This window comes from Triturus cristatus, chromosome 4_1, assembly GCF_964204655.1.
Source record: "Triturus cristatus chromosome 4_1, aTriCri1.1, whole genome shotgun sequence".
Taxonomy (NCBI): domain Eukaryota; kingdom Metazoa; phylum Chordata; class Amphibia; order Caudata; family Salamandridae; genus Triturus; species Triturus cristatus.
Genome location: NC_140585.1, coordinates 1,104,358,944 through 1,104,385,350, shown reverse-complemented (window position 1 = coordinate 1,104,385,350; position 26,407 = coordinate 1,104,358,944). Strand labels below are relative to the sequence as shown.

The following is a 26,407-nucleotide window of genomic DNA, read 5'->3' as shown; positions in this document are numbered from 1 at the left end:
CAAGTAACAGTAGCATGTCCCCTAAAGTAGCTATACCTCGTGCCCTCGCTATGCACTAATTACTTCACATATTACATCACTCATGCATGTTCTATGACATCATTGATAACAACACTGTGCATGGCAAGGGCATGAGTTATAATTTCTTTAGGGCATGAGTTAGTTATTTAAGAAAGGTAGACTGGTGAATTCAAGGGGGTTTGTTTGTTTAAAACTGTATGCTTTGACATTTTATCCTCCCGATAATGCTCCTTTAGCCTCTCTTTTTCAATGATTTTCCAAAGTTTTATTTTTTATGTAAAGTAAGATTATTACAAGTCCAAATTAGAATGACATTTAATCTTTATTTTATATATATTACAGGACATGGGCATGCACAGCACTGCCTTACACTGGCTGACTGACTTCTTAAACGATAGATCGTAAACTATTACTTTAGGTCCTTTCCAGTCCAGTATGCTTGAACAAGGGAGTTCCTCAGGGCTCAGCCTTGAGCCCAACACTCTTCAATATTTGTCTACCCCCTTGCCCGGCTAGTCAAATCCTATGGTTTTGAGATATTCACTTATGCTGATGACACCCAGCTGGTCATCTGTCTTGAACAAGATTATCAGGATTTTAAACAGTGTTTCATCTCTTGTATGAGGGACCTTGCCGCCTGGATGTCCTCTAACTGTCTACAACTGAATAGAGACAAGACTGAAATACTACTTCTTGGAAAAGCTCCTCTCTATTGAGATGAGGACTTGTGGCCGATGGAGCTCGGTCCTGCCCCTGCTCCTAGAAGCGCGGAGAGGAACTTGGGTGTCCTCATTGACAACTAGCTCTCAAAGAGGGACCATGTGACTTTCAGATGTGGCACATGTTAAGGGGTAATGCGCCTCCAAAACAGAATCTTCCAGTGGCTGCCACTAGATTCTCGCAACACCCACAGCCAGACCCTAATTATTAGTCGCATTGATTATGATAATTTGCCTGTAGCAGCATCCAACGCATCTCTTCATGCCAAGCTGCAGGTGGCTCAAAACACCGCAATCCGACTGATTAATAAACAGCCATCGGGCACTCCATCGGCCCCTTTGCTTAGAGCTTTGCTCTGGCTCCCCATAAAAACAAGCATTGGCATAGCCAATAGGTCTCACCTTTGGGACCTTATAAGTGTTTAGCCACGCAACAGTTGCATAAATAAATACTTATAAGGTCCCAAAAGCGACACCTATTGGCTATGCAAAGCAGGCGTGCGGCCGCGAAAGTGAAAGTGATCACGATCAAACATCAAAGCGGCGAAAGTGAAAGTAATCGCGGTAAAGCGCGGCGCGCGTGCCCCTGTGCACATGAACTGTAGCTCTAGGCTGGCCTGGTAGCACTTTTTGGAGCCCTCTCAATAAGTCTTGCCAGACCAGCGCATGCACTGGGTCAGACGAGACCTAAATAGAGCAATCTTCAAACTTCGCTGTTTACACAAAAAGCCTGGGCAGGTAAAGGACCCAAATATTTACAAGACAAATGGAGACCTTACTGCCCTGAGAGGAATCGGAGATAAAAAAATCAACTTCTTCTCGGCCCTCTACACATCCGCACCTCTAAATACGGAGTACGTGCCTATTCAGATCTGGCTCTGTTACATTGAAACAAACTCGCCTTGTCCATTAGAGAATGTACAAACTTTGCTGGCTTCAAGAAACAGCTTAAAACTGGGTTGTTTTAATTAGCAGCTCCTGACACTATGCTACCTCGAGCGCCGAGATGTCCCCTTCGGGGACGAGACTTGCGCTATATAAATTTTGTATAACATAACTCACAAAATAGTTAAGTGCCTATGTACATTCTCTAATCCCTTTGCAGCTTCCAAAGCTGTCCACAAAAAGCACAGGACTAACTCCCGACTCTCGTCCTTCATTGTTAGTTGGCACTCCTTAGTGTGCTTCACTTGCTGGCACACATTCCATGCAATGCTGAAGTGGAATGAGAGGCTTTAGTTCTGTGAGGTGAGAAGCTCATAACAAATATCATCTGCCATCAATTGCCTGTACCCTTCTTCAAGCAGCTACCATGTTATCAACAACCCATGATCAGTAGCACCGATCCCTTCTATCAAGCAACTACAGTGTAAGGCAGCAGTAGATTCTGTTGTTGCTTTTTATCATTTCTTTCATCTCTTCTCCTCTCATGCAAAGTCTTACAAACACCTAACAAATAGCTGTCAAGCAATAATAGAGGTTTAACATAGACACAGAACAATTTATAAATACCATTCTTAGAAAGTAAAGAGAGAAAAATAAAAACAGGCAATATGACATATGAAAAATACAAACATTGTATGTCTTAATGGTTTATCAACATAAGCATTACCTGATGTTAGGAGCAGAGTTAAAGTCTTCAGTACAATGGTCAATATGTTTACATTTGCATTATGTAAGGACAGCACATTAAGAATATGCCTACAGCAAAAAAAGAGACATCAAATCAGAAAGATACGCGATTATAAGATACATTTTAATGTTAATTGAATCACAATTAGCCAAACCCCTATTTATTTGTTCTTTAACGGGTTTACTTGCTAGAATTTCACAGAGACAGCACGAATAGTTCAGAATATATCACTTGTGTAGTGGCAGACATCATCCGTATTAACTAATACATTTCAACAACTGCTGTAGAAATAAGTGTAAATATGTTTGTGCTGGGTAAATATTTAGAATTATGTAAGAAAATAGAAAATGTCATGCTAAGCTGTTTTCCAAATACAGCCTCAGTATTACCAAGCTAAGACATTTAAATGTAGTTGGGATATACATCTGACAAGCAACTCATACCGAGAAGTCAAGTAGTATTTTTTGATGCTCTAGAACAGATGAGATTTTATCACCACCTCTCCTGGCTACGGGGCCGTTTATGTTGAACGACGTAAGACTTCCCTTTCCTGCACCCCAGGCGACTGCCAGAGCCCCAACAAGGGCCATACCTGGTGCTTATATGTCTTTAAATATGCCGTGGACACTGTTGAGAAACCATGTCCACCTGCCAACAAGTTAAAACTACATTGATGAAGTCCAATAATGAGCCAACGTGATTTTTGCGGAACTGTAGGTTTTTGCTTTTTGAAAGATGTACAGCTATACCAAACTGTGCATACTTTCGTTTAGATCAATTTAATTGTACCAAAACATGCATAATAGGCAAATATAGGTGTATGAATGAATAAAAACATACTTTTTAACACCAAATTTTGTTTTAACTTGGTGTGCATCTCTCATTTATTATACAGCAAAAACGATTGTATTTTTGAATTTTTCACTCAATTTGAGTCCTACTACTCGTTTTTTTCTGACAATGAGCAATGGATTTCTCCCGCATTGTCTTCTGAATTTGAAAATACACTGTATTTGGACTAACCATAATATTCAGAGGGAGCAACAGAGTACAGAAACGCTTGTATTCTGATTATTCAATTCAATTATATGTATCTTGACCTGATGCCCAAGGGTCTTCAAATTTTGCTTTAAAAAAAAGGCTGATTCCTATAGAACAATACCTCAAAAAATATAGAAGTAAGCAATAGTATGATTTTATTCTCTGTGAGAGAGGAGCGTACTGTTAACAGTGCGTCTGAAGGAAATATCAACTCTCAAATAAAATGTGGTGAGAATGTTTTTGGGTGGAACTTTTTGGGAATAAAAACCCCAAAAAGATGCACATCAGGGAACAACTTAGAAAAAGACTCACAAGAGGGGGAAAAAACACCCCATCAAGAGAGTAATGGTGACTACAGGAGTAAAAACATATATTCAAAGGCCGAACAAGGGAGAGAAAAATCAAAATATTGGGCTAGATGCACGTACAAATGGTCGCAAAATACTGTTTGCTATTTGCGAGCAGTATTTTTGCATTCAGAGTGGTAATCTGTGAAACGACTTGTGTACAAATACGTCGTTTTCCAAATTACTGTAGTGGGTCACAATTCAACCTACCGCTTGAATATTATTGAGGTAGGTTACAAATTGTGACCCACACGCAACACAACCATCACTGGGATGGCAGTCTATGGGGGCCAGCAGACCACCATGTCTGTGATTGCTTTTAAATAGAACTATATATATATATATATATATATATATATATATATATATATATATATATATATATATATATATATATATATATTTGTTTTTTCAATGGAGCCTGTTTTCCTCAAAAATAACGGAATGTGTTTTAATAAAAAATTTAATCTTTCATTTTCATTTAAAGAAGTAGTCTGCCTACTCTTGAATGTTTTTTTTTTTTAAACATTCTAAAAGGGGAAAGGGTCCTAAAGGGGCCTTTTCCTATTCGCGAATGGGTTACCACCAACTTGGTGTCGGTAGTAAAGTGCATATGTTTTGTGACCCCATTTTGGTCGCAAATCATTAATATATACCACTACATTTTCGGATTTCCACGGGACACCCTACACACACCCCTTTCAAATACTAAATCAGTATTAGGTCGCACACCCAAACTGCAATTCGGTAATGTGTTACTGAATCGCAAGTTGGGTTTGATACATTAGAAAAAGCCTTTTTACAGGTGCAAACACCCCGATTTTGCAAATTGGGCCATTTGTGGCCACAAAAAGGCTTCGTACATCTAGCCCACAGTTCTCAATATTTCAAACAGACAACTATCTGATGAAGAAGTTCCTGCATTAAATTATGGATTGGGCTTTGCGTCTAATAGTAAGTAATATTGATAACATGGAGTTGAATGTAGATTTGGTATATACTGCAAAATTATCCCTTTTTGGGTGATCACCCTTGGATATTTGGTGGGGTGGGAGACTCACAAGCTAGTAATCTTGAACTTTAACACGGGGACACTGTCATCCAGTGGCAAGTGTATGTGATGTGGCTGCTGTGAAATGGTCTTAAATCCGATTGGCACATTTAACTTTCCTATAAGTCCAGGGGTATATGGTGAAGAAATACACCTCTGCCATGGAAAGTTGAATGACACTTGAGGACTGCAGTTCCATGGTTTCAGGCCTATCTGGTGTAGCTTGACAGCAGTAGCTTGAACCCTGCTCAACAGACCTGTAAAATATTAACCTTTAGACAGGTAAGAAAATATGATTTAAATATTAAATAGGTCACTCAAAGCGCACCACTATTAGTGCCCTGACTGCTTGGTCGGCCCTGGGGCTGTCATGCGCACTCTACATTTTCCCTATGTAGGCTGCATGCAGCCTACATAGAAAAAATGGCCTCCCTACTGGTGCCCGGCTGGGCGCCGTCCAGGACTCCGCACCAATCACAACGCTGCCATTGCAGGGTTGGGATTGGCTTACAGGAGGGGAGGGAGCTGCAGCACGCCTGTTCATCTTCAGAATGGGGGACCTCGGCCCAGGAGCAGAGGCAGCGCGGACCAGATCAGGTATTTTTTCTTTTCTTTTTCTTTTAATTTTAAACCCCCAGCCCCAAACCCCGTGCGACCCCCCCCCCATGAGTAATGCGAGCCACGACTGCTGGAAAGAGGGGCCCCGGGGCTCCCCCTTGTGAAGGCCCTGGCTAGGGGATCTACGCTGCAATTCCAAAACAACTGGTGAAAATGGTGCAGTTCAAGACCTGAATTTTAAAAGATCTGACCACATGAACCTCGTTTTAAAACACTCAGCTAGCGCCCCGGATTACAGAATCATATTCATTCAAGGCACCTAAGTAGATGTGGACGAGCTGGGCATACCTGCAGGGTCAACACACAACAACCAGGAACACCAAAAGCCATTTGTTCACTCTCACAGAACATATATGACAACACTTTGAAAGAGCCTTGGAATCTCGAGACAGAGTGATCGAGTGACACCCTAATGGATCCGACCTCTCAGACTGCCCAACTCAAGGGGTACAAACTATTAAATCCAAGAATCTTCATGTGTCAGAGGTTTGTAGTATGGTTTATTGCAGCAAGATGACACAGAGACAGCACCAACATTACGGCCAAGCTCCCAGCCCACAAATGAATCATCAACCCCCGTACGTTCTCAAAATGACCGCACCACATTCTAAATGTGACGATATGTGACGATAACACTTCTGTCACTCACTAGATCACAACACATCCCCCTTCCACAACAGAACCCCAAAAAATAATACATAACATGTCCTAATAACAGCAAAATAATTTGAAAATTAATTCCCACCAGAAAAATGAAAAGGAGAAAGAAAAAAAAAAAACACCCATCAACAGGAACTCAAAAACCATTACAATAATACAAATCACTACTAAAAATCACTACGTTAAGATAGAACATAGTCTTTGAACTTGACAGGAACATGTTTATTTCTGGATCTTCTACAATTGACATTAGTCTCAGAAAACTGAGGCTTGAAACTCGAAGATGATGAAGAATCTAATGATTTCTCCATAAATCTCACAAGTCTGGACATACTCCAGGTAGAACCAGAGTCAACTTTCACCACATTTTTCCTTATGCAACTATGGTAAATGGACCCATGAAAGCAGACCTGCCTTTCTGAGTATAATTTGGATTCTTGTTCAACACTTTATCACCAAGATTCCATTTCTTTTGTTTCACACACATTCTTGAATCAAAATGTGATTGATATTTCTGTTGATAACTAGAAATCCTGGCACGCTTAGCCTCAACAGAAATACCACCATCAATGCAGACTGGCAACCAAGTAGGGTTTAATTTGGAGACAGCTTTTCTGCCCCTCAGAGCTTCAAAAGGTGAAATCCGAGTAACAGCATTAGGAGTGGTACGATGTGCCCACCAAGTATCCCAAAGACACTACTAAAAGAAACTTTACCCTCAAGGGCACGCTGAGCACAACTTTTGACAACCCGATTCATTCTTTCCGTCAAACCATTACTTTGTGGTGAGTACAGCGCAGTTTTTTGATGAATAATATTATGATCTTTTAGAAACTCACACATTTCATGGGAAACAAACTGCACCCCGTTATCTGTTACCAAGAACTTGGGCACCCCTTCCATGGCAAAAACATCCTTGAGAAAATCAATTACAATCCTAGTGCACACAGATGGAACACACTTAGTGACCACCCACTTCGAAGTGTAGTCCACCATCAGAATGACAAAGCGTTCACTAGAAGGCAAGAGTTCAAATGGACCAGCAATATCCAATCCAAGCTTCGTCCACACAATCTCAGGAACCTGTACAGGTGACAGTGGGGCAACATTGGTAACTTGAGATTTATCATTAGCTACACATGACACACAATTCTTGACAACCTCTTCAGTCATATGATCCATATTGGGCCACCAATATCTTTTCCTCACCCTGGCCTTGGTAAGGCTTCTGTCCAAGTGTCCCTCATGTGAAATATTAATCAATCTGCTCCTGAAAACTAGGGGAGGAACCACCCTATCACCTCTCATGACGTTCCCATCATAAAACGATAACTCTTCCCTTACAGACCAATAGGATTTCATTTCATGGTCCAACATTTTATAGTCAGGCCATCCTTGACTCATCCACGTCCTGAGGGAAGAAAGAATCTTATCTTTACTTACACCGTCTAACCATTCTTCACCAGACAAAGTTGGCTCAGACAACCAGCAAACATTCTCAATTTCAATCTCACCTTGATCACAGTCAATAGGTAAACGCGAGAGACAGTCAGCAGAACAATTTGTGTTCCCAGGTATGTACTGTACACGGCCCATATCCTGAGGCACATTTACTCGGTCTGTGCGGAGCCTCCTCTCGAATTTCTCAATAGCTCATTGTCCCAGGGCATTGTCATTCAACCTCTAAAATCGGCCATCATTGTCCCTATCCTCAAAAAACTGGGCGCCGACCCCTCCGCTCTCGCTAATTATCGCCCCATCTCATTGCTGCCCTTCCTAGGGAAGGTGCTGGAGCACCATGTCACCAGAGCTCTAAGTACCTTTGTGGAGGAAAATGGAGTTATAGCCCCCCGTCAGGCCGGATTTCGCCCCGCAGACTCCACGGAGTCCGTAGTGCTATCGGTCCTTGACAACCTCAGAGAAGGTATGGACACTAACCATCCCCAGGCCCTGGTACTCCTCGCCTTTCCGCCGCTTTTGACACGGTTGATCATTCCATCTTACTCTCTCGTGTCGGAGCGGCGGGGGTCGGTGGCTCAGCTTTGGTCTGGCTGTCCTCCTTCCTGACGGACCGCACCCAGGCTGTTCGCTTGGGCGACTACTCGGCGGACCTCCGAAAGGTGCAATGCGGGGTTCCCCAGGGTTCTTCCCTCTCTCCTCTTTTATTTAATTTGTACATTGCCCCTCTCATCTTTGCTCTTCAGCAAATGGAGGTCTCCGTCTACAATTACGCAGATGACCTCCAGCTTATTTTTACTTTGTCCCCCTCCCCTGAGTCTATGGCGAATTTCCAGTCGATCATGATCTTTATCCGGGACTGGATGAACTACAACCACCTGAAGTTAAACCCACACAAAACTGAGCTGGTTCTGACAGGTGGTTGCACCAGTCCCTGGACCCTGTCTTTCTGGCCCCCCTCCCTAGGTCCCCCCCTCCTCCCTCTTCCTCCGTGAAAACTCTAGGGATCAATTTGAACGACCAACTCACTCTGCACTCTGATTGTCCTGGCGATGGTAATTTCCCGCCTAGACTATGGCAACACTCTATACTACGGCATGCCCGCCTACAGCATGCGCCGACTACAACTTGTCCAAAATCAGGCTGCCCGCCTGGTCCATAATCTGGCCAAATTCCACCATGTCACTCCGCTCTTGAAGTCCCTGCATTGGCTCCCTATACGAGAACGAGTTCAGTTCAAGATAGGATGTATCACTTTTTTAGCTCGGGCCGGCGCAGCCCCTGCGTTCGTCTCCTCGAAAATCAAAGCTTACGCCCCCGTCAGGGAATTACGCTCATCCTCTCTACAATTGCTGACAGTTTCCCGCTTTAGGTGCAAAAAGTGGGGGGGCACAAAATTTTCCACATTTGCCCCTGTCTTCTGGAACTCTTTCCCCGCACACCTTAGATCTTCCACTCAATACCCGCACTTTCGCAAGGCGCTCAAAACCTTGCTTTTCTCACAGGCTTTCCCACTATAATTGTTTTACTTTTCCCCTCCTCCCTGACCCTCTTGCCCTCTTGGGCTCAGAACTTCATAGCGCCATGAAACCGCTAGGTGTCCGTGCGCTTTATAAATATTTTAAACTCAAACTCAACTCAATTAAATTCTTGAAGACCTTTACTCCAGTGTTTAAGCCTGGGCGTGATCTGCTCACTATGGTGGCATGAAAAGATCTGAACCAATGGCCGATGATCTGTCTTAACCAGAAAAGGTATACCCCAAAGATAAAATTTTAAAATGCTGTATAGCCCAAAACACACTTAGAGCTTCTCCCTCCACACATGAGTAATTCACTTCAGCATCTCTGAGTGCCCTAGAGGCAAAAGCAACAGTCCTTTCTTCTCCATCCACAATTTGCAAAAGAACTGCCCCCAAGCCTTTAAGACTCGCATCAGTGGTTAGGACAGTCTTACGGTGGATATCAAAGTGCCCCAAGGTAGGTAACTTCCCAATCTCTTTTTTAATCACTGCAAACGCATTCTCACACTCTTCCGACCATGCAAAGTGTGTTCCTTTTTTGAGCAAAGCTCTAATGGGTTCAGACAATCTAGAAAATCCTTTCACAAATTTAGAGTAAAATTCAGCTAACCCCAAAAACGACCTGACCTGATCTTTATCTTTGGGAGCCGGAGCTTTTAAAATGCTTTCCGCAAGTTCCAATTTGGGTTGAATCCCTTGTGCAGAGATTACATGACCCAGATAAGTTACAGAATTTAGCCCTAATCGACATTTCTGTTTCTTCAAGGTGAGTCCCTTGTCCTTTAGTCTTTGCAAGACACATGTCAAGGTGTAATTATGTTCAAGCTCATTCTTCCCATATACCAAGATGTCATCTTGGAAAAACATGATATTCAATATTCCTTTCAAGACTAACTTCATTACCCTCTGAAAACATGCCACTGCTGATGCCAACCCAAAGGGCATCCTTAAAAAACGATAAGCTCCCAGAGGTGTAACAAAGGACGTCAGATGTCTAGAATCCTTGTGGAGAGGGACCTGGTGATATGCAGAATATAGATCTAGTACACTAAAAGACTTGTGCACCTTTGAGCATACTAAGAGACTCAGCAATGTTTGGTAGAGGTTGGCGATCCACGCATATCCACTAATTAAGTCCTCTCAAGTCCACACACATCCTGACACTGGTTCCACCATCCTAGCGGGCCAAGACAATGGGGGCCAACCACTCTGATCCCTCAATCTCTGCAATGATTCCCAAGTCTAAGAGTCTTTTGAAGTCCAACTCCAGTGGTGCCAGCATCATATTCGGCACTCTTCTGACTTTGTGTACACAAGGCACAGCCTTATCTTTAAGGACAATTTTGTGCTCAAAACCCCTAAGACACCCCTAAGAGTCAGATAAAACTTCTGGGAATCTGTCAAAATAGTTAACAGTTTGACCAACGTCTGCAAAATCCACTAACATAACTTGGTCTTTAGGATCAACAGCGCTAGCATTAAGCATAATGCCCAAATCACGTTGATGCCTCCACCCCAGGAGATTATCCCCTCTCTCAGCTATGTAAACCTTACCTAGTGTTTGTCTGCCTTTGAATTGGATGTTGGCTACTACATATCCCAACACATTTATTTTCGTACCACCATAACTTACAGGGTTTATGTAATTCTGGAATCACAATCTTTCCATAGTCAATTTCACGCCCATCATTCCCAACATTAACAATGATTGTTCGTACAGTTTCAGTTCCCTTCTCCGGATTTCTTGACTTGACAGAAGATCTACAAACTCTGGCATAATGTCCTTTAATGCCACACTTATTGCAAATAGAATCTTTGGCAAAGCAATGAGGATAGTTGGAATAGTGTGTAAGACTACCACACCTAAAACACTTCGGCTTGGATGCTTCTCCAGACGTTTTATCATTATGACCAATGTTAATAGAAGAACGACTCTCACGTTCTCCCTTACAAATTACCGTTTTTGTAGGATAACGTGGGCATACATCTTTATCAGAGATTTTTTGTTTTGCCAGAGAGGTGACTTTGGCAACATTGTCACTACTTTCTTGAGCAGAATTGTCAACTAAGACATGGACCTCATCTTTTCCTTCTTTCTTTTCCTCCCGGTCTTTTTTCATCTCCTTTACCCAGGTAGAAGTATTCTCCAAGCCTTCCACGATAGCAACTGCTTCTGACAACGATGGATTTTTCGACAAGAGCTTTTCTTGAACTCGCGTGCTATTGGTGCATCTCACAAGTTGATCTCTTATAAGAGACTCCGTGAGTTCACCAAATTCACACGTTCGAGCCAAGGTTTTAAGAGAAGCAACATAACTTTTAAATCGTTCAGAAGGGCCTTGTATCCTGGTAAAAAATGTATGCCTCTCTAGCACAACGTTAATCCGAGGACCAAAGTATCTCTCTAACATAGTCATGGACATTTCGAACACATCAGCAGGTTCGCCATTTCCACCACCCACGGGTATCAGGTCCATGCTGTCAAACATTTCTTCCTTCCACACCGAGATTATGTAAAAGAATTGCTTGCTTGCTAACAGCCGAAAACTTCTCATCACCAATTGCCACAATATAGGAGTCAAATAAATTCTTCCATCTTTTCCAAGGAAGAATAAGGTCACCTTCTTCAGAAAGGAAAGGTGGTGGTTGAGACATGCTCGAGGTGGTAGCCATGACTAACAGTTTCAATTATGAAGAATAATTAAAATGCTGCGCATAAAATGACAACCATTGTGAAGACAATTTGATGTGACCAAAACTTAGAGAGAAATAAGCGTAAATAATGCGTAATATAATTTGAGTATAGTTATATTCTTGTCAGATACTGTAAAAGAGATGAATGCAAAATACCATGGTCCATTGTGGAATTAATGACATGTAAACAGGCCAAGCGAAGAATAGTAAGTCCACAATAAAAATTGTTGAAGAAGGAAAAAAAATAAAATAATGTTCTCACCGTGTGGAAATCCAGAAGGAAAGATTTGTAAATGCTGCCGGTAAATGTTTGTTTTTATCACGTAAAACCAAATGGTTGCACGTTGCGTGAGTCCGACATGAAAACGTGCGTTCCAATAACCAAAGCAACGTTATGAATGACGAAGACAATGACGATGGGGACGTTCTCTAGGAAGAGCGCGAGACGGGGCTCGAGAGATGGCAGTTGACAGTAAGCTGATTGAATCCAACGTCTTTAAAAGTCTAAACACATTAGCTTAATCACAAGGTGTCGTAGTGATGTAGGAGAATCGCTGAATAGATATATACCAAACGTTGATTATATGCTCGTTGACACGTTCCTCGTTGATCGTTGGTTGCAATAATTCCCCCCCCCCAATTTTTTTTTGTAGGGGAGTTGGTGCGGAGTGTACCTGTCTCCAATCAGGTCACAACTACTCGTCATCAGTATTAAATCCAAGAATCTTCATGCGTCAGAGGTTTGTAGTATGGTTTATTGCAGGAAGATGAAACAGAGACAGCACCAACATTACGGCCAAGCTCCCAGCCCACGAATGAATCATCAACCCCCCGTACGTTCTCAAAATGACCGCACCACATTCTAAATGTGACGATATGTGACGATAACACTTCTGTCACTCACTAGATCACAACCCAAACATATTCCCCTCACCCCTAAAGACCCCTTCCACTGAAGGACACAGCTCAAACCCCAGAAATTAAGAGCGGAAATTTATATGTTTCATTACTGATACTAGCTATGCACAGAGTACTGTACACCTCGCTCAGAAGTGTCCACTAGTGTAATGCGCTGCGCGTGAAGAATCCAGCGCTCTGAAGCGGCCACGAAACACTGGTAGCGCTTTGTCACTCAAGCCGCACTCTGAAATTTCCTTCTAGGGTGTGTGTTTATTTAGGGTATGCACTGTTTCTGTAGATTGAGATGTTTTCCTGTGTTTGAGTGATCAAGTGACACCCTAATGGACCCGACCTCTCAGACTGCCCAACTCAATGGGTACAAACATGTTCCCCTCACCCCTAAAGACCCTTCCACTGAAGGACATAGCTCAAACCCAAGAATCTAAGAGCGGAAATGTATATATTTCATTACTGATACTAGCCATGCACAGAGTACTGGACACCTCTCTCAGAATTGTCCAACAGTGTAATGCGCTGCGCGTGCAGAATCCAGCACTCTGAAGCGGTCACGAAACACTGGTAGTGCTTTGACACTTGAGCCGCACTCCGATATTTCCTTCTAGGGTGTGTGTTTATTTAAGGTATGCACTGTTTCTGTAGATTGAGATGTTTTCCTGTGTTTGTTCGTTTTCTGATGCTTTGCGGGGCCCTTACTCACTTTTTAAAACCATAAAAAGTAATAAACACAGGTCGCGGCCCCGGCATTAAACACAGGTGTGTAATTCCCTGTCTGATTCCACTGCGAGGCCTGCAGCTCACTGTTGCACATCCTGCCTGTCCCAAGGTGAGCGGCTCCCTTCTGCCTCATTTATTTCCCGCATACCCTCGACCCCTTCCTGCAAAACTAGAGAGCGTTGCCGAAACCGCACAGCGCACGAGCCGATGAGGTGTGCTAATGTAACCAGTGTAATGCTGAGGCAAACAGACCCGCAGGCAGAGAGACACATGTGCACAAACACACGCCGCTATATATACAATGTACACAAACTGTGGCTGCCTGCGGCTCATGCAGTGGGGCCCCTGTACACTATCCCGATAGCAGTTTATTTGAGTACTGATTGCGTAGTTCCCCCTTTCCCTCCCCTCTTCCCCTGTTATCATTTTGTTTTGCTCTACCTGTACGACTTCCAACAGCACAACTTCTTTGTACCGATGATACATGCAGACTTATGATCCTGTTGAAGTGCAATGACTGCGTTTCGCCCAGACATGTGATGTTTAAATACCAATATAAAGAATCAAGACAAGCTTTGGCAAAGCCAATAGGTCTCTCATACGTGAGAGCTATAGGCTTTGCCAATGTTGTTTAGTCATGTTGTACAGCAGCATGGCTGCTGTTTGGCATGGTTAGAGGCATGGCACAGAGTACAGCTGAGTGGCTTAGAGTAGAGTGGCGTGGGGCAGAGTGGTGCAAGGTAGTACAATTGTGGGTCTAAGTAGCTAAAACTTCGGTGGCAGATAGGGTGAATACAACTTAAATGAGAAGCGGTAAAAAAAATCTTTACATTTGAAATTGCTAGAAACACAAGCAAATACATGCAGTGTCATGAATTGATTAATTGTATGTAAAAAACAAGCATTTGCAATGCAATAGGTCTCGCATTATTAAAGTTTGAGCTATTGGTATTGCTAAATAATGCAACACCAATAGCTCAAACTTTAATAATTCGAGACCTATTGCATTGCAAATGCTTGTTGCTAAAACTCTGATTGATTTCTGAACAGGCGTTAAGTCACTCCTTGTCAGCAATTTAGTTCCTGGTTATATTTCACGTTTTACTTAATCTTGCATTTCCTAAAAGAATTGGCTGTTTCAAGAATGCTGTGTTTTCGTGTAGCATATTACTATGGTATAGCATATACGTAAAAATCAATCACGCCAAGTGTTCCTAGGAAGTTGATTGAGCAGAGAGTGAAAAGAGGGTGTTGAAGAGGAAAGGAAAGAAATCAAATATAACATAGGCAGATAAACGAGATGTGGAGATAAAAGGGCATGCATGTCTAACATAGACTAAAAATAAAGGGAGTGATTGCGACACCCTGGAGACTACTTCTCCTTTCACATGCATCAGAAAGTTTGCCACCTGCCCGTTTTTCTACCGGCATCACCGTATTTCAATTACCCGGCCGGTACAAAAATAAGCAAAATCCCCTAAAGAAGGTATTTTTAGCCCTTATGTGTACATACGTCAAACAACAAATATAAACAGCAAGCACTTTTAAATTAGTTCTGGAACTGCATTAACAATCCCTGACTAATAAAGAAAAAAAAGGCAGAAAAAGTCATGTTCAAAATTAATACATACCATTTTGTTTAATGCCCTATTTTGTATCATGTTCTGACCTTTAAAAACTCTTAAAACATCAACAAATGCCCGGTATTTTTGTCTTGGAAAGGTGGCAACCCTAGGCGTCAGCAATGTTTAATTCACCATCTCAGAATTTCAAGATTAAAACATTTTAAATGTTATTTGCAACAAAATCATTGTTCCTCATTTATCTTAAATAGCTAACAACCGTAAGCAAAGCCAATAGTCCTGGCTAGTTTAAGGTGTATGTCAGTTGTAGCGTTATATATATGGATCCAATAACAGAAAGCTTAGAGAGGAATCAAAGTTTGGGTGGCATACTGTGGGAATTACAGAAATGTAGTTTACATGTTCAAGCCTTGTCATTAATTACAAAACCACGTCACCTGGGTCTGGTAGCTTAGTGGACTAATGTGTCCACTGCAGGGGCCTATGTTTGACCTCATGGTTCAGGTCCAAATCCTGGTAGGCGGACTCAGCCTTTCATCCTTTTGAGGTCTATAAAATGAGTGAGTACCACTGAGTTGGGCAAACAATAATCATCTGTTTTTCAGTGCCAAGAAGCCCATCTGGGTGAATGTGCGCTTTACAAATACATGTGTTATCTTATGTTTGGAGACCCACCCTACTTTACATCCCACATTACACGTCCTACATGGACGCTAGCTCCCTGACTGACAGGTACGATTGCTGCTTGTAAGCGCTACAGCCCAAGTCTATGACTTTCAGCAGAGTTCAGGTTTCCGAAGTTTATTCTTCACGTCTCACTGCCATACAAAGATCAGATCCAATTAAAAAGCCTTGCAGTTAATCAGCTTTAACGAGATCTTGGGCACGCGACCTTCAGACAATGTTTAAATTCTGAGGCTTACTGGAATTTCAAACAAAATGCGTGTTTTTGTTTGTTTTACAAATAAACAGTCGTCCCTGTATGTGAATTAAAGCGCGTTGTAACATAGCTTCTCTTGGAAAAATCCTCGGTCAGACCATTACAGACATGTCTCATGACAAAGTAAACATGTTTGTTCGGGTTCACCAGACCAGTTCATTAAAGTGCAAATAACAAGATAAAAATCTCTCGCAGGAAGTGGGATAAGGGAGGGGGTAGGAGAGAGAGGCAATGCAGGCTGGCAAATGGTGAGCACTTTTCGCGGGTGGCCGTGCGGCCGTGAAAGTGAAAGAAAACGAATGCTTTCAGGCTGCCAAATGGTGCGCGCGCCCGGAGCACATGCACTGTAGTTGGCGGCCTGAAATGCACTCGTTTACACTTCCAAAAGCGCTTACTATAAGTCTCGCCAGAGCAGCGCTAAAGCGCTGTCTCAGGCGAGACCTAAAAATGGAGAATGTTAAACAAAAGTGCATCTTTTGTAAGCCAGAAAACCCAATGTAAAACAAAAATTCATCTTTTGAAAGCACTCTTGAAAATGAAATTGCAGCTTTTGAAACCATTCTCCACCATTGTTTTGTCATTAAAGAGCATAATGTTATGTGCCCGAGTGGTGTCTCAATATTACTAAAGCGTTAATAGACGACAGGGTGAAAATAACATAAGTAAGAAACTGTATGCCAGTGTTAAAAGTAGGAAAGCACATTGCTCGTTTCAGAACAATACACTTATAAAGAAAATTGGGCCCTGCAAGAAGACAAGGAAGAACACATGTACTTGGTCCATGCTCCAGGGAGGAGCTAACACAAGAAAGGAAGGGAAGTCTACTAGAGCTAAGCAATAGAAAGATTGCAAATAAGAGAGTGACAACAAAAACAACAAATGGTATGTGGTGGGTGGGTTGTAAGTCCATTGAATAGCAAATAATATCTCTCACAGCACAGCCCATGTGCTGTGTACACAAGGACTGAAGAAAACCAGACATTTGGCTCGTGCCTTGCCGACTTCTAACAAACACCATTTTCTTCAGCTTCTTACTGTGGCGGCTATTCTCATCCCCTATTTATTCTGAAGTGTTTTTGGTCCCTGAAGTTGTGGTTTAATACTGTCCCATAGCTGCTCTTCTTTGCCTTGTGCTCCTCAGCTGCGCCTGTCTCCTATCTGTGTGCAGCGTTCTAAATCCGCAACACCAGGCTGTGCATCCCCCAACTCCTGGCTGCACAGTCAGTCATAGCTACCCTCCGACTGCCTTTCAACATCTGGCTCGTTCGGTTATGTTTGTGACTACCTGCCAGAGTGTTTCTCCACTGATTGGCTGGTACCTTCTGATGAATGGTGGGGTGTGTGCCGGAAGGGAGAGTTTGGGAAATGTCGAATCAACGCTGTCGTGACGTCTCTAGTTGTTATAGGCCATATATGTGAAAATTCCCTGGACTGCGCCACTTGCCTCTTAATCCTGCAGGCTGGTGAGTTTTTCTCTTCTAATCTGCGCAGTGCTTCCCTCCTCGTCTTTGCGGCGTAAGTCTCCCTCCCACCCACACCACCCCTGCGGCCATCATACCCAGTTTATCCTGAAATTTCTCACCATAAGCTGTAACAGTTTACAGGTTCTGCCCATCCTAACCCAGCGTTGACTCGACATTTCCCAAACTCTCCCTTCCGGCACACACCCCACCATTCATCAGAAGGTACCAGCCAATCAGTGGAGAAACACTCTGGCAGGTAGTCACAAACATAACCGAACGACTTGGCTTGGCTGTAAGCACCGCAAAATGAACATCTTCCTTAAATTGTATGCATGGTCCGAACAGATGAACATCGTGTATTTCATGAAACAGATCTACAGTACAATTCGAGATTAAGGGTTACAAATGCGAGTTATTTCAGCAGTGTTTCGGAGTAAGTACGTGTTTGATTTTAATTACTACTTACCCCATTATCAGTTACTTCTTAATACATATTTATTATTTTGGGTAATGTGTGTCTCTTTCGCTGCCAGCTTTTTCAGTATACTTGGAATACTAGCTTATTGTGTTTTAAAGAACGCAATATACGTGGTGCCAAGATGGCGTCCTGAGCTGCGTTTCTTTTCATTCTTTTTCTATATCTATATCTGTATATGGCAGATGCCAGCGGCGGGTTGAAGTTTGAACGGTTTGTCCTCGTCCTTGGCACGGGAGAAGGCAACAGGGCATAGTCGGCCATGGAGGAGCGATCCGGGAGAGTATTGAGAAACGGACGGCATGCTCACCCAGTTGAGCCACAGGTAATGAAGACGATCTCGCGATTTTTCTGACGAGGAAGAGCACACTCGGTGCCGGTAGTTTTACTTTCTCAGTGTTTCAGCTGCCGGTTCCATGTCAGCATCATATTACTCAAAACAGCATGCCCCTTCCACAGAGCAGCATTCCTTATTTCTACACTTAACTTTATTTGCAGGCTGTCTTTCTAACATACTCAAGCGAGAACACTTATTTTCTCCTGAAAACTTACCTCGTTCACCTTCTTTCAGTATTTTGTTTTAAATCTAAATTGGTTCAGTGGATCACCCTCGAAAGCCACACAGTCTCATCCTCTTTGGAGCATCAAAATATTGAGTTATGGAATCCCCTATGATTTGTAGCGCGATTCCCCGTTCTAAGTGTCACTTGTCACCATCGTTTGAAGTGCAGAGACTGTGATTCTGAGTGCAATGGAGGTGGGGCCAGATCCCTGGTAAACAAGCCCGCGAATGGTGTGCGCGGGCGCGCCACTGCGAGCCATGGCCTATTGGTGTCTATTAAGCGCACCAAGTGCGTAATAGACACCAATAGGCCATGGGCGGAGCAATGCGCCCCCCTTTGGCCAATTGCGTGCAGTCTTTTATAAAAAGACGCACGCGAAGGCCAATCATGTCCTACAAAAGGAATCGCACACGCTCGTCAGCCTGAATACCCCGTTTTTCACCTACTAAATGTCTCGTGCTGAGCGAGCACTGCTACGCAGTGTACCGCTAGGCGCGAGACCTAAAAACAGCTGAACTTGATTGAGACTGTAGGCTATAGGAAGCTCTTCTTGACTCCTACAGGCGCAATGATATAAGAATGTTCTGGCACATAGCATCCCTTGGTGCCCGGAATCCTACTATGAAACCTAAGGTGCGTGTTCAGTCAGCTGAAAGGGTGAAGCATTTTGAGGCTTTATATTAAGTTCGACCGGAAATTGAAATTATTCATTCCTCAAGTGATTTTACCCATTTAGGTGTGTTTTGGAATCTGGAAATCCAGACTTTTTTTTTCATTGAAAGACACGCTGATGGCCATTAATGCTTGAAAGAAGGCCAAAGCTCCTGCTTTAGACAAAATACCTTTTTGTCTGACCCAGAAATTTGGTCCCCATATATTAATATCATCTCTAATGCAATGGTTTATGGCACACCGTTATGAGAATCCTAGAGGGAAGCCAAGATAGTGACAATCCACAAAAGAGGTATTCGTACTGATTCCAAGAACTATCGCCCAATTAGCTTGAAAAATAATTTGCAGAAAATAATGGAGCAGGTTTCAGAAAATGGTGGGCACCAGGAAACAAGTACCTAATAGAAATGCCATGCCGCGTTGGTTGATGAGCCTGAGAGGATATAGGTGCAGCGTCTGATGACCAAAGGCCAGACAAACTTAATTTTAAATGGCTGCCATTCTGAGACCTGTCGCAGGAAGCTTTTTCCTGCAAAGGGGAATGAGGAGCAGAGAGGGTCTAATAGCAATTAGGATGATGAGGTGAGCCGCTCCCTGGAGGTTGGGTTAAAGTGAGCCCATCAGAGGGAGGAAAGTGAGCCAAAATGCCACTTTAACGGCTGCACGAGAGTACACTCATTGTGGTGATTTCCAATTTCAATTCCATGGAGATGTCCAGAAAAGAGGAGATTGGCTGAAATCCAAAGGAGGCTACCTCATACAGGAAGTGTTCAGCAGATAGGACATGGGTGTTATATACATCTGTGTCTTTATTACAGGGTTACTACGCAATGTCGGCCACGTGGACCCAAGTGGCAAAAGAAACTTGAGCATTTCACAATGTTTAAGCTGTCTCCCACTGGTAGGTAAGTGCGCTCAGTGGGGCGAGCACTCACTCAGAATCCTGCAAGTCTCAGATTTCAATTACAGCAGGGATGATTCAGTCTTTCAGCACTCTGGTGTCGATAAAGTGGCTATTACATGATATGAAATAATAACATGCTATTAACGTGCTTAAGCACAATTCATTTGTCATGTATGCTACCTAAAGAGCTGTTGTTTGACCACTTTATTGGCATAGGGACTAAGCACGAAAACCCCTTTGAAGATAGAAAAACATTTTCCAGTAAATTATAACCAAATATTACCGAAATTATAAACCTTAACTTCATATTTCCCAGGCGAAGGCATGATTGATGATAGTAGATGGGGTTGGAGAAAGAATTGAATAAGCATTCCTTGAGTGCTATTTTGGAACCGAAAATAATATTTCCTTGTGCTAACCCTACCTTCAAGCCAAGGACAAGCGGCATGTTGTTCTGTGGCATTCCAGGACGGCATTGTTTGCATACTTTAGAGGGTCCATCTTCACGAAGAGGTTAAATATCAAAGTGCATGAGAGGGAAACGTGCTCTCTAATGGAACATTCAGCATGTGCTCTACTTGTAAAATAATTGATAGAAGTGATAAACCCAGCTGGCCCTGATTCTGTGACTTGTTCAGCCTGTGAATCTTTCTGTGAATGCCGCTGAGTCTGTGCCTGGACACTCTTAATATTAAAATATCTATTAGCTGGATATGTGAAATTACAGTAGATGTGTGAAAATGCAGGATGTATGGGAGCACTTATTTTTTTTCATGTTGCCCAAAAATCAAAAACGTCTTGCACTGCCGGTTGGTCTTTACCAAATTCTTGGTGTGGGCAGGAGGCAGGGTGTTGGATTGGTGGGGGCCTGTAAGGAGTGGCAATTAATTACTCAATAGCTGTGTGTTCAGTTGTGGTTGGTGGTGGCAATGCCTGTTTGTCCTCCTGTCTTTGCCACAAAACTTCGCTAGCTTTCAAAACAAGATAAGCCACCTAGCATTCCAAAAAGTAGCTAACAGGGTAGCCGTTTAGCCACTTAGCAAGCAATCCTCCGAGTGACTCTTTCACACAAACCACACATGGGGCAGTCACGCAAGGCACAATATGCCCGCCCCCCCCCCACATCAGCATACACATAGATTGTCCTCTATAACTCATATAAAATGGCAATTTCTTAAATGATAAATAATTCAATCGTATTGCTTTATTAACCTTCCCTATTCCTTAAGTTTGCTTGAAAATGCACCATTTGTCCACTCTTTTTTTCAAAATTTTCTCGGGGGAGAACCCCACCAAACCCCCTTAAGTTGTTCAGGATCGCACGCTACATTCGCTTGCCATAGTGCAGTATGGCAATAAATTTATGCCACACCACTTTCAAATGTCACCAGCCTCCACTGGAACTCTATGCACTTTACCACTGCTAGCATTGCTAAAGTGCTTGTGTTCATTCCCTAAAACGTGATAAAACTGCCTTACATCTGATTCGAACATTTAATTTATTCCCTAAGAAAGTGGTACAACATGTACCCAGGACCTGTAAATTAAATGCTGCAGCACTTATTGTGTCACCCACTTAAATAGCCTTTTAAAACATGTTTCAGGCTTGCCATTGCAATCTGTGTGCAGTTTTACACTGCCAATTAAACTAGGCAAAATAACCTCTTTGCCAAGCCTAAACCTCTCTTTCCAATACATGCAAGTCACCATAAGGGTAGAACTTTAACAACCCATAGGGCAGGATGCATTGTATTTAAAAAGCTGGACATGTACCTTTAGGGTGTACATGTCTTGGTAGTGAGAAATTCACAAATTTGGTTTTCCTTACTTTGAGTCCTAACTCTCCCATAGGATAACATTTGGTTGCCTTAATACATTTAATAGCTTGTTTGTGAGCTGATAGAAATGTCATGTTTGTTGTCTAGGAAATTATCATTTCAAATCCTCTTTAATGACATAGATGGATTTTGAGTCACTATTCTTCAAATGATACTTTTAGATAGTTGTCCTTTACATGTCTTAACCATTTTGGGCCTGCAGCCTGTTTCCTGGGTAAAATGCCTAGGTGTAGTTTACAGTTGGCCTTTGTATAATCCTTCCAGACAGCCACATAATAGAGGGATTAGGTTTTGTAAGGATGGGCCATACAAGGCAGGATGAGGGAGGTGGCTGTGCACAGTCCTACTTGCACTTTAAAGACCCTGCCTCAGCTCACACAAAATAACTTCACACTAGTCCGCTGTACCTTCAGACAGGCTAGGACCAAGGCTGGGAGGCAAGACATTTCAGACACTTCTCTGAGAGGAAAAGTCAAAAGTTTCTTACATTTCAAAAGGGACTCAAAGTAAAAAAAAAATCAGGCTCTCAGACCCACTGTTCAGTTCACTTCTGGACCTGCAGAAGACTCTCCGAGAAATGCCCTACTGCCTGTCGCCTGCTGTGTGCTTTAGAGGACTGCCCTGCTGTAACAAGAGGACTGCGTTTCTTCCTGAAGTCAACCCTGTTCCCTCAGAGGAATGCCCTGCTGTTTATGACCTGCTTTCCTGCTTAAAGCCAAGACTTCTTGTGAGGCTCCAAGGGCTAGTTGGCTGGCCTCCTGATTGGAGCCTCTGGACAGATAAGGCTCCCACTATCCTGAACCTGCACCTTGACTCACTCTGAGTGAGTCCTGACGCACCAAGTGGGCCCCTCCACCAGTCCTAGGCCCGTGGATGCAGTGATAAAGGTGCCCAGATAACCCAAATACAAGGATTTTCTTCCAAAAGGTACTCTGAGAACTGAGAGAAGACCAGGACCTACCTTTTTGCCAGTCTGCCCCAGGTGCATCGCCTATCGGCCTGACTTCGCGGCAGCTCGCACTATGTTCTTCTCCGTTGCAGCAAATCCTATTTAGAGGCTCTTCGCAGAAGGGTTATCTGGCCTCATGGCGCCCTCGTCAGCTAGAGCCTGTAGCTTTGTCTTCCTGATGATTTTTAACTTCCATAAAAGAGACTATGTCTGAATGTAGATATCTTTACCGCAGCCTCATCCAGTGACTCCCTGACGGCAACTCCTCCTCCTCAGAAAACACCTCCTCCTCAGACATTGCTGCTTGCCTTGCCCCTCTGAAATTTACCTTCTCAGACAATTTTCTTTAAAGGTGTTTTTTCAACCGAAGGAAAGCATAGACCGGGCCCAATCTACTTTGTGTATCCGAACTGCTGACTATATGTCCACGGTTTGGGCTTTAATATTTTAGGCGTTATTTCACACTTGAAAATGCAAAAATTCATAACTCCAGTTCTACTGAGTGGATTTTTTTCATTTTGGTGTCAGTTTATTAGAATTGACTCTATTGTTCCAAATTGATGTGGGAGTTTTCACATTATTACTCTAAGTGCTGCATAAATACTTTACACGTTGCACCTAAGTTAAGCATGACTGTTTTTGTGGTAAGCTACAGAGGGTTAAGCACAGGTTAATTTAGTGACTTTTTGTTGTTCATCTTTACAAGGATTAAGGCTGTTACTTTGAAGGGTTTCAAACCCCTCAACTAGGGATGGCCAGAACATGAAGAATTTTACTCCGTAGAATTTCGGGGACTTACATGAAAACTCAGCAAGATTCCGCAGAGGCCTGCGAACAGGTGGAAATCGGCAGGTTGCACTGCTCACACTGATTTTCAGTGCCAGGGGCTTGTTCTGCATTGCAAAATCAGCATGAACTGCAACACATGACGCACCCGAGGGTGCTGCTTCTTTGCTGCCACTTGCAAGCTAAAACACTCCACCACGCGGCGGTTGGGAGAATATGACCGGAACTCCATGTCACATGGAATGAGGAGTGGCCAAAACTCCGCCAAACTCTGCTCGCTGAGCGGAATTTATCGCCCACCCCTACACTCAACCATCAACCCAATTTCTCATTCGTGGGTCCTCTAAAATGTGCACCCTTCCATGCCCATCTGTGTTATTATGTGTCAGCCAGACTAAGGGAAAGCATCCTCTACAATTTCCCTATAGGTTTGTTCTTTCCTACGGTTTCTCTGCAAGACTTTCCCTCTTCACTCTGATTCCTAGCTAGTGGTTTCTGGTTAAGGTACCCTTTTTTCACTTCACACTTCATCCCATAAGAGTGATGGATGGATCCATAATTTTTCATCTATTATTCATCCAGGCAGAATGAACATTCATGTGTTTCCTCCCTTTAACTTCTTTCTACTCTCCCTTAGTTTTTCACTTGTATTCAAGGTAGTGGGTTTGCTAGCATAGACTGATTACAGTGGGAAAAGTGTTGGCTGCTTAAAGTTTAATTCTCCGCTTCAAGTCTGAGCAGTATTTTCTTCCCACCTCTAGGTGTCTGTGTGCTGCTTCACAATCCACATAGGCTTTCCGCTGTTTGAGTGCCCCCACCTCACCCCTGATTTACATATGGAGAAAAACAATTCAAATTAAATAGTTTTTGGGATGTAATATGATAGAGACACATCATGATAATAGAAAAGTGGGTGTTAAAAAGTCTCTGTTTTATTCATGTATACTGCATTATTATTTTAGACAATATGCATATTTTGCCACCAAAAGATTGATATCCTAAAATTGTGTATCATGTCTATAGAGCATTGAAAAAGCTGAAACCTGCGATTGAAACATTAGGCAGCAGATTCTTGGTCTTTATCAATATAGCTTATTTTAAGAACAACAAATTATTGTTGGATTGCTCCATTTACACAACAAGCAGTGCAATAAATTAAACGCAAATTGTAAAATATACCGGCGGTCAAAATGACTGTTCACTTTGGTGTTTTGTTCACATCACGAGAAATGTACAACCCAAGGGTAACGGATATACTATAAAAGTACTAGCAAGTACAATGTAAAAGCTAGTAATTATACCCCTCGTGATTTTGTGAATATATTTAACAGGGGTTTCAATAATTTGGCCACAAATAAGACTACCTTTTAGGTGGTGCCCAACGGATTCGTTTTTCCTACTTCACAAAATATTCTGGTTTAACTCTTGGGCTGCACATTAGTTGCACTAAGTAAGAAATGATAGACTAATTACGTAATTCCACATTACTATCATAGTAATGGGTAGTTAAGCTAATAAATTACTACATCACTTTAATGAGTGTTTTAAAGTGAACAAAACCAGACTGTGCTTTCTATGGAGTGCTGCCTTAATTTTTACACAATAGCAAACATACCCCCTATTATTTGAGGTAAATAAAGAAAAGTCAAGTTTTTTGACCTCATGTTCGCAATTCTTCAAAAATAAAAAGTACATTAAGAAGTACTGACCAGGAGTGGGCTTTGGGTCAGCCCACTTCAGCCACTAGCTTTTTGTGGTTTAACATTGCTTACACGGGTTGTTCATCAATGCCATGACATTGTGAGCATAGCTGAATATTCCCATTTATGTTCCCATCAAGTTTTCTTGAGGGTACACCAATTAGTCCTTGTGTTAGCCTGCGGATGTGACATTACTAGTAGCTTGCAATGGAAAGTCAGTGTCTGTTCTTTGATATTTTTACTCTGCTGAAAGGAAATCATTTTATTTGGTAATATATATCTTTTATTTAGGAAGAGCATATTGGTTGGATGGCTTACCCTATCAATAAATACATAGCGTTATTCACTAATCGCCCATGCATATTCACTAGTTTTGCTTTGCGGACATAACATGTTGTTGGATCTACAGCTGTATTGTTCACAATGAAAAGTCATACGAACATAGGCTTTTAAAAATGTGATGAAAATACTGACCCTGTGTCCAGAGTATTTACGATGCAATATTTTGCTGCATATGCCTTTTACGTTCACCAATCATAGTGCAAACATGATCTTCTCACACATTTTCATAACACTCTTCATTGAGCATACTCTAGTAATCAAGTCTGTTCAGAAGATGGGTTCGTTCCTTTTTTTACGTCTGGCTACAGACAGCATTATCTGTCCATAACAACGTAATGTCACCACACAAAACATGCATGCATACACACATATAAGACCAGGAAAGGGTCCACGGGTCAGCCCTCTCGATCGATAGGCTTCCTTAGGTGAGCCTCCTTTAAGCACTGGCTCAAAGGGCAGAGATTCACTTTTTTTGTTAAGGCCACTTTCGCCGTCATCTCTGTGAATGCAGCTGATCCTTGTAACCATCATTCACATTTACTTGCACCCACCCTGGTGAATAATAATTACTTGTTGTTGATTGTGTGCTACTGTTACTTCTCGACCTAGTTCTGCCCCACCTCACTCCACAAATACCCTGTTTAGCCAGATTCCAACCGGATTAAAGGTCATTGCATTCGTGCATCATGTGGGCTAAAGCCGGCATTGTCACTTCCGACGACAACGCTACAGTCAAGCCCCTTGTAAAACTCCAAACAGCATGCCCAAGAAAGGTCCCACCTGGATGAGTAGT

General features: G+C 42.6%; 1 protein-coding gene across 1 annotated transcript in view; it reads right to left on the bottom strand.

The window, feature by feature from the left end:
• LRRK2 (leucine rich repeat kinase 2) overlaps positions 1 to 26,407 on the bottom strand; it is a 1,602,077-nt gene that overhangs the window by 1,397,080 nt on the left and 178,590 nt on the right. Inside the window, exon 4 of the mRNA XM_085654107.1 lies at positions 2,353 to 2,441. Coding sequence (XP_085510233.1) covers positions 2,353 to 2,441 — 89 coding nt within the window. The remainder of the gene's footprint in view (positions 1 to 2,352; positions 2,442 to 26,407) is intronic.